General features: G+C 45.1%; 2 protein-coding genes across 2 annotated transcripts; both read left to right on the top strand.

Annotated features, from left to right (window-relative positions):
* Window positions 1–549: 549 nt before the first annotated feature.
* Window positions 550–5,154, top strand: LOC139370714 (E3 ubiquitin-protein ligase Topors-like). Its single transcript, XM_071110363.1, has 2 exons — window positions 550–593; window positions 1,444–5,154. The coding sequence occupies exon 2, from the start codon at window positions 1,453–1,455 to the stop codon at window positions 4,165–4,167; it is 2,715 nt and encodes a 904-aa protein (XP_070966464.1). The 5' UTR covers window positions 550–593; window positions 1,444–1,452; the 3' UTR covers window positions 4,168–5,154.
* A 1,929-nt stretch (window positions 5,155–7,083) lies between these two features.
* On the top strand, window positions 7,084–9,054 carry LOC139370719 (uncharacterized). The gene is made up of 4 exons (XM_071110373.1): window positions 7,084–7,201; window positions 7,448–7,943; window positions 8,140–8,562; window positions 8,716–9,054. Exons 2-4 carry the CDS (start codon window positions 7,489–7,491, stop codon window positions 8,741–8,743), a joined length of 906 nt encoding a protein of 301 aa, XP_070966474.1. The 5' UTR covers window positions 7,084–7,201; window positions 7,448–7,488; the 3' UTR covers window positions 8,744–9,054.
* Window positions 9,055–9,150: the final 96 nt, after the last annotated feature.

The raw sequence follows: 9,150 nt of genomic DNA on the forward strand, positions 1-9,150 counted from the left end.
GGGTCAATACAAAAAGTCTGGGTAGCCATTTGATTAGGTGTTCAGGAGTATTATGGCTTAGGGGTAGAAGCTGTTTAGAAGCTTCTTGGACCTAGACTTGGCGCTCCGGTACTGCTTGCTGTGCGCTAGCAGAGAGAACGGTCTATGACTAGGGTAGCTGGAGTCTGACAATTTTTAGGGCCTTCCTGGTATAGTGGTCCTGGATGGCAGAAAGCTTGGCCTCAGTGATGTATTGGGCCGTTCACACTACCCTCTGTTTAAACGTTTAAAATAAGAGCTTTGCAAACGATTTGACACAAGTAACCAATAGTGTAACCAAACTCATAATCATATTTGATGTTTGTATATTATGGATGGCTATGGTTTATTAGTACACTACTGTCGTCTATGTCCAGATTAGGTTGCTTTCCAGATAATTCATCCTCTGTGTTAAAAGTTACTGTCAATAGGTGGCGCACGAGACCATAAAAAAAGTACTTCACTCCAAAGCGGAAGGTCAACACCCTCCAGTATACCATCATCCTTTGCGTTTTTTTTTTTAAATGTAGCATTACATCACGGTATGAAACAGGAGGCCAACTCCAAAGAGTGTGGTAAACAACTAAATTAATTTACTTCTCTTTAGTACATATGGAAATAGTGAAATATGAAAAGATAATATGAGAGGTCTTGAGTGTTGTCGCCGACAGGATTCCTAGACATTTGCCTCGGATCCCCGGCTATTTTTTGGGTAAGCAAAGGGACGAAAGATGGCTAGCTGAAAGCTGGCTAGCTGAAAGCTATTTTGCTAATTTACCCAAGCTGTCATTTATCACAATTCAGACTCACAAACATGTCATGAATACATAATTTCTTGTCAGGATTATCGGTCAGAGATTAGGGCCAAAGTCAACCATTATGAGTGTTCACTGTCCAACCCTAGATGAGTCAGAACAGCTAACGTAGCTGCTAAAGTTATCTATCGAGCTAGCTAACGTTAACCGTACCAAGTAAAAAACACGTTCAAGTAATATAACATTACATGGGAAGTTATTGGGCTTTATTATCATTTTACAACTGTGGTGAGCTAATTGTAAGATTCTGTTGAAATTGGTTGACAGTCATTTTGCCATCCATGGTCAATGTGGCTAAATGGCTCTGACACAGTTAGCTGTGACCCCTGTACAATCTTTATTATTATAGTGTTCTGATTATGTAACACATTGGATAATGACAAAATGTTTAGATGCTCCTCTTGCAAAATTCTTCCCTGTTTGCAGGTTGAATTAACACCTTTGAAATTATATGTAAGGGTGTGTAGATGAAAGAGTTGTCTCTGCATCTGCCAATGGGCCTAGCTAGTGACAGTATATTACAGAAAATTAAGTTTGAACAAAGTCAGTGCTGTGTTGTGTCCCTTTATTGAAAACACTGTTTAACATGAGGCAATATTTTCTTCCCTAGACTATCACCATGGCAGCAGCAAAGATGACCTTACGGCTACGCAAGAAGAGTGCCCTGGACAAGTCCTCTGAGGTTTTGTCTGCCGAGGCGTCTCCAGACTCTAAGTGCCCCATCTGTCTGGACCGATTCAACAACATGGCCTACCTCGATCTCTGCTTGCACAAGTTCTGCTTCCGCTGCATCCACGAGTGGTCCAAGAACAAAGCTGAGTGCCCGCTATGCAAGCAGCCATTCAACTCTATCTATCACAGTATACAATCAGAGAAGGACTTCAAGAAGTATGACCTGCGGCCCACGGAGAACGGTTCCTTTGGGAGTTTCGCAGGGGAACGGTTCCGCTACCGCACCACGCTGACGGGGGCGCGTCGGCAGGACCAGAGAAGAACATCCCCTCCCCCCGACAACGGGGTCATGTTCGAGGCCCTAACGGGGGCTTCCCCCCCTCCTCGACAGGACCGAGGCCTCCGCCGCATGATGGCGCGCCTGGCGACCAGGAGGCGGGCAGAAAGCGAGGGCCGGACCGTGCGCAGCCTCCGTGAGCAGGAGATGATCAAGTTCAGACGGGCGCTCTACCGGCGAGGGGTGCGAGTGCGGAGCGTGCGAGACGGTGGCCGTTCCCGGGACATCTCGGCGGAGTTCTTTCAGAAGAACCCGGCCTGCCTGCACCGCCTGTTGCCCTGGCTGAAGAGAGAGCTGGTGGTGCTGTACGGCGCTCACGGCTCCCTGGTCAACATCGTGCAGCACATTATCATGTCCCGCATCACCCGCTATGACATGGAGGACCGGGCCATCCACGAGGAGCTGCAGCCTTTCCTCCAGGCCCGCACCGATCACTTCCTGCATGAGTTTGTCAACTTCGCCCGAGCACCCTTCAACATGGAGGCCTACGACCAGCATGCTGTCTACGACTGCCCTGCGCCGTCCTCGGACGAGGGCAGCAGCTCCAACTCCTCTGTGATTGCCATCTCCGAGGATGAGGAGGAGGGCGATTCTGTGGAGCTGGATCCCATGTCCGGGGGCGCCCTGAGCCAGTCAACATGGGACGACGAGACACCCGGACCTTCGTACTCCACAACAGAACCCACCAGGGCCCTGCTGCTATCCATCAGAGACTCTGACTCAGAGAGCAGTGTGGGGGAGGAGTGCGGAGCAGTGTTACAGCCAAAGGCCCCTCGCCTGACTGCAGACTCTGCTTGGGTGAAAACCGACAAGGACGGACAGGCGTGTACCTCCTCTGGCGATGAGGATTGCATCATTGTGGGCTTTGTAAAACCCCTTGCTGAAAGGACTCCGGAGCTGGTCAAGCTGTCCTCTGACTCAGAGGAGTCTGTTCTGGAGGAGATCAAAGATGAAGTGCCCAGGCTGCTTCAACACATCCGCTTCACCAGCCTTAGCCCCGCCTCCTCTCAAGGCCAATGTCCTGGGAAGGCAGAGGGGGTGGAAAGGAAGCAAGATGTATCGTGCTCCAAGGAGAGACGTAACACCTCACCCTCAATTAGATGTGAGACATCATCCAGTAAGTCAGCAAGCAAAAACAGAGGACAAACTGAGAAAGACGGCAGGAGATGTCACAGTCGAGATAGATCTAGAGAGAGGCCACGGTCGAGAAGCAGAGACCGGGGGAGGAGGTCCAGGAGCGCCGACCGCAGCCGCTCGACCAAGAGCCCGGCTATCTCCATCAACAGCGACAGCACTCTGTCCAGAGGCAGGAGGCAGTCACGCTCCCAAAGCCGCAACCGCTCCCACACTAAATGGGAGAAGACGAGGGACAATAAAGATAGCAGCCGATCAGGCCGCAGCCACGACTCATCGTCACACTCCTATCACTGGCACTACTACAGCCGGGAGAGTGAGAGGGACAGCAGTGCCACGCTCTACACAGAGAGGAGGTCCTACTACTCCAGCTCACACAGGAGCATCGATTGCAGGTCCCCGAGCCAGAGTCCTGATTCCCACCGGCGGGATAAGAGGCGCTCCAGAAGTCGTTCCAGCACCTGTTCGCCGTCCGGCGCTCACAGGAAGTCTCGTCACGAGAAGCCCAGCGGGAAGAGAAAGTACAAATCGAGACACCTGGAGGAACCTTCCCCCAAAGACCAGTCCTCCAAAGCCCTCGACGAGCCTCCCTCCTCCACCACCTCGTCCTATGTGAAAGACAAGAAGAAGAGCAAAGAGAAGCGTCACAGGAAGTCCAAGGAGAAGTCTGGGGGGAAGAGGAGCAGGAGCCTCAGCGTGGAGATCATCTTTGAGGGCAGCTCCTCGGAGCAAACCAGGAAGCACCAGAAGAAGAAGAAGAAGCACAAGAAGAAGGGCAAGAGGCACAGGAGCAAAGAGCGCACAGGGTCCAGGAAACACTCGCCCACTGTCATCACCATAGACAGCGACAGTGACCAACATACTGCCGAAGGCGCTAACGATGCTAACCACACCTGCCCGGTAAGCAGCAGCACAAGCAACAGCGTGCTAGCGCCTAGCACAACCACCACCACAGGCAACCCTGCAGACTCTGGCCTGCTGGAGTCCATGTTACAAGACTGGGAACAGCAGATTCCACCTGTGGGTCTGGACAGTGGAGTGCTGGAGGCCAAGCCTCCTATAAATGTTGCTGCTGCTTCTGACACACCCACACATAGTGAGGGGGTTCTGTCCCAATCTGCCTCTGCGGATGAGGCGAACTCTCATAGCCCTTCAAATGACAACACAAGTCATTTTTTGGAAGAATCATAATGCTGGCCTCGGTGGGTAGGAAGACATTTAATTGACCTTTAAAAGTTAGTTTTACACCTCACTATGTAGGATGTTATATGTACTGTTCTGCCAAAAGGTGCTCTTTCATTTGGGATGTGCCACTTTGCTGTATGAGGTTAAAAAAAAAAAGGGGGTCAAAGATTGGGTTTTATTTGTCTTATTTACAGTGACTGTCTGTAAAGGCCTACATTTAAAAAGTATTTGTATAAAATACTTCAACTAATTTCTTATCAGTCATTCATTTCTATGCATCATTCTCAGGGATAACATGGGCAATAAAGCTGATGTGGCTTGTACCGTTGTGTTGAAACCAAACACCTTGTCTACCTGCTGTTCTTGTAATCTGATGGAAAACTGCTCTTAATACTGGCCAATAAATCAATATGGGAATGGGAAAGACTGTTGTTGTAACTGTGGAGTTGTAAATAGTAATAAATGTTTCAAAACTGAAATCAACAGCTGATATGACCTCCTGAATAAGTCAGCATTGGCCAGTGGCTCGTCGTTGGAGGCCACATATGTAATGGTTACTGCCTGAGTGGGTATCCTTTCATGTGGATGGCATGAGCGTTCTAGAACCTTACAGATGCTACTACGATTAAGATGCTAACATGTTACTGAAGCTGATTCTAGTGTGATAAAGGAACATCAACTTGCCAGTGGTGCAATAACAAACATTTTGAAAGTAAGAAGTATCATAATGTCCCCATTAGATTAGGCTTATCTGAGTGGGCACGGTTGCTTTTCATTTGAGATTTGATAAAAATGATGCTAAGCTGTTGGGACAAGACAAGAGTGGCGATTTTAGCATGTAAATCTTGGTGGGGCAAACTCAAAATATACAGTGCCTTGCGAAAGTATTCGGCCCCCTTGAACTTTGCGACCTTTTGCCACATTTCAGGCTTCAAACATAAAGATATAAAACTGTATTTTTTTTGTGAAGAATCAACAACAAGTGGGACACAATCATGAAATGGAACGACATTTATTGGATATTTCAAACTTTTTTAACAAATCAAAAACTGAAAAATTGGGCGTGCAAAATTATTCAGCCCCCTTAAGTTAATACTTTGTAGCGCCACCTTTTGCTGCGATTACAGCTGTAAGTCGCTTGGGGTATGTCTCTATCAGTTTTGCACATCGAGAGACTGAAATTTTTTCCCATTCCTCCTTGCAAAACAGCTCGAGCTCAGTGAGGTTGGATGGAGAGCATTTGTGAACAGCAGTTTTCAGTTCTTTCCACAGATTCTCGATTGGATTCAGGTCTGGACTTTGACTTGGCCATTCTAACACCTGGATATGTTTATTTTTGAACCATTCCATTGTAGATTTTGCTTTATGTTTTGGATCATTGTCTTGTTGGAAGACAAATCTCCGTCCCAGCCTCAGGTCTTTTGCAGACTACATCAGGTTTTCTTCCAGAATGGTCCTGTATTTGGCTCCATCCATCTTCCCATCAATTTTAACCATCTTCCCTGTCCCTGCTGAAGAAAAGCAGGCCCAAACCATGATGCTGCCACCACCATGTTTGACAGTGGGGATGGTGTGTTCAGCTGTGCTTTTACGCCAAACATAACGTTTTGCATTGTTGCCAAACAGTTCAATTTTGGTTTCATGTGACCAGAGCACCTTCTTCCACATGTTTGGTGTGTCTCCCAGGTGGCTTGTGGCAAACTTTAAACGACACTTTTTATGGATATCTTTAAGAAATGGCTTTCTTCTTGCCACTTTTCCATAAAGGCCAGATTTGTGCAATATACGACTGATTGTTGTCCTATGGACAGTCTCCCACCTCAGCTGTAGATCTCTGCAGTTCATCCAGAGTGATCATGGGCCTCTTGGCTGCATCTCTGATCAGTCTTCTCCTTGTATGAGCTGAAAGTTTAGAGGGACGGCCAGGTCTTGGTAGATTTGCAGTGGTCTGATACTCCTTCCATTTCAATATTATCGCTTGCACAGTGCTCCTTGGGATGTTTAAAGCTTGGGAAATCTTTTTGTATCCAAATCCGGCTTTAAACTTCTTCACAACAGTATCTCGGACCTGCCTGGTGTGTTCCTTGTTCTTCATGATGCTCTCTGCGCTTTTAACGGACCTCTGAGACTATCACAGTGCAGGTGCATTTATACGGAGACTTGATTACACACAGGTGGATTGTATTTATCCTCATTAGTCATTTAGGTCAACATTGGATCATTCAGAGATCCTCCCTGAACTTCTGGAGAGAGTTTGCTGCACTGAAGGTAAAGGGGCTGAATAATTTTGCACGCCCAATTTTTCAGTTTTTGATTTGTTAAAAAAGTTTGAAATATCCAATAAATGTCGTTCCACTTCATGATTGTGTACCACTTGTTGTTGATTCTTCACAAAAAAATATTTATCTTTATATCTTTATGTTTGAAGCCTGAAATGTGGCAAAAGGTCGCAAAGTTCAAGGGGGCCGAATACTTTCGCAAGGCACTGTATGTTTTTAGATGCATGCCAGCAAAGACGCAACCCTAATCAATACATTAATTGCCCTATAACGGTGACAAGTGTTTTATTTTTATTTTGATGTGGTGCTTTGAAAATGTAATAATACACATTTTGAACCTTGTGTATGTTGTCTTGGTGGAGTCATTTACTGTTTCAATTGAATTGAATGCATGGCTTTGACACTGCCTGGGTGTCAAAGCAAACCTATAATCATTCCATCTGAAGTTAATACCCTAGTTGTCATCACCCTAGATAGTTTACAATAGGGATTCTTATTGGAGATGTCCTTCTCACCTAACATTCGAGATATTCTATGTAAGGTAATATCGTGAGAGTCAAATTCGAACCCGGTGAGAGGGTTACATTTGTTTTTGCTAAAAATGTGGTTCTCACCTTCCTTGAATGACGGGTCGCCACTGCAAGACTAGACCAGGAAACGAAACCTAAATAGGTAAGATTGGCCTGCAGTCAGGAATTGAAACCTAAGCGCTAGGTTTCCTAAGCATACGGAGTATTCCTGCATTTGTCTTGCAGCAGCAGGTAAGAACGGTCTCATCTGTTTTTCAGGACATGTTAACTTATTACTGGACACGTGGTTATCAAACAACCCCTGTTTACTTACTAAATAAGTCTTTACATGATCGCGTTATAATGCTAGTGTAATAATTCAGCATATTTTGAAATATTATTCAGCCATAACAATTTAGTGTAACAGTTTCAGCCTTAGGAATGTTCAACTATGTTAACTTACAAATGGTAATTGCAATGTATGTACTTAAATTACAGCTCATTTCAGCAGAGGTGTATTTAACAACGGTTTGGTTACTATGGATGTTAACCCTGATTCCCCATACTACATCAACTTGCTTGACAGCAAGACTCATCCTGAAGATCACAGAGAATATGTGATGTTTCATGGCTGCTCAAAAGAGGGCGCAGAGTTTATTAAAAGGGAAGGTTTCAAACCATCAAGAGCCGATATCAGCATGCTTGGTGCTGGTGTTTATGTTAGTCGGGACATCCGAAAAGCCTGTAAATACCCTCTTGATGTTCCTGACTCTGAGAAAAGAGTACTAAAAATCAGGGTGGATGTCGGCAGGGTTAAGGTCATAGACAGGCAGAACCACCCCATGCAGAAGACATGGCACACTGTGCATGGCTTTGACACTGCCTGGGTTCCTCCTAATGTTGGCATGGTGGCGAGCAACCAACAGGAGAACTGTGTCTACGACCCAAAGAGAATCAAAGTCATCGAGGTCATGAAGGTTACCGAAGAGAACTTGTAAGTATGAAAAAGACTGTTTAAAGTTTCATATACAACACTTTTTTTCAATAAATGTAAAGATATAATGTACCTTAAAAATAATTAACCTACTGAACACAATATCATTTCTTACATATCTATAAATAATTAACCTACTGAACACAATATCATTTCTTACATATCTATAAACACAAGTGGTGTTCCTGTCTTACAGATCTCAGTATGATCATCTTCAGAGTGGAGTCTCCCCTGAGGACAGCCACGTCTACGTGATGTACCATGGAACATCAAAACAGGCTGCAGTAGATATACAGAGAAATGGCTTCACACCATCTAAAGTTGGGATGCTTGGTGCAGGTGTCTACCTCAGTCGAGACATCCGAAAAGTCATTAGATACCCCCTTGGTTCTTCTGACTCAAACAGGATGGTTCTGAAAGTGAAGGTGAATGTTGGCAGAGTTAAAGTCATCAACAAAAAGGGTCACGACATGCAATACGACTGGCACACTCATGGCTTTGACACTGCCTGGGTTCCACCTGGTGTTGGCATGGTACCAAGCAACCAAGAGGAGGACTGTGTCTACGACCCAAAGAGAATCAAAGTGATGGCAATGCTGGATGTCGCCAATTTAAAAAAGTAAATGATATTGAGCCACAGTCATATAACACAATCAGTAAAGTAATGCTTTTTTCAAGAAAGACTTGAAAGACTACTTGATACCAGATCATATGCTATGCTTACCACACTTCAGGTTTTGATTGAGGCGTTTCTATTTGATTCTTTCCCCAGGGTAAACCCATGGTTAAACATTGTGTAGTGGAACTGATGAACTCGAACTCTGCATTCAGTGGGAGCATCCAGCATCACCTCATGGTCACCAGAAGAGGATGGTTAGAATCAGACGGTCCCACATGATACAGCTCATAGGAAGTAGAAGCTGATGATTTGACATGGCAATCTATATGCAATCAATCATATAACCTTATCATATCAAATATTTTCGAAATATAATCAATCATATTTAGTTGATGTCAATAATACATGTGTATCAATGATCATATGTAAAAAATAAAATAAAAACGTTTTTCTTCCTGATATACATCTCAAATAAATATGTAAAAGTTCCCCACATTGTCTGAGTGTGTTTCCCTTTTCCCCTTGGAATATTTTAATCCGTTAATCAGCAAGATAAAAGGGAAAGTAGCCTTTTGATTGGTCGTGGCC

Source organism: Oncorhynchus clarkii, chromosome 17 (genome assembly GCF_045791955.1).
Source record: "Oncorhynchus clarkii lewisi isolate Uvic-CL-2024 chromosome 17, UVic_Ocla_1.0, whole genome shotgun sequence".
NCBI classification, from domain to species: domain Eukaryota; kingdom Metazoa; phylum Chordata; class Actinopteri; order Salmoniformes; family Salmonidae; genus Oncorhynchus; species Oncorhynchus clarkii.

What these genes read in the sequence shown, in the direction of transcription:
- LOC139370719 (XM_071110373.1), top strand. Translation starts at nt 7,489, where the DNA reads ATGGATGTTAACCCTGATTCCCCATACTACATCAACTTGCTTGACAGC. An exon ending in AAGGTTACCGAAGAGAACTT is followed by an intron (nt 7,944 to 8,139) that starts GTAAGTATGAAA and finishes CCTGTCTTACAG; the next exon opens with ATCTCAGTATGATCATCTTC. An exon ending in GATGTCGCCAATTTAAAAAA is followed by an intron (nt 8,563 to 8,715) that starts GTAAATGATATT and finishes TTCTTTCCCCAG; the next exon opens with GGTAAACCCATGGTTAAACA.
- LOC139370714 (XM_071110363.1), top strand. Translation starts at nt 1,453, where the DNA reads ATGGCAGCAGCAAAGATGACCTTACGGCTACGCAAGAAGAGTGCCCTG.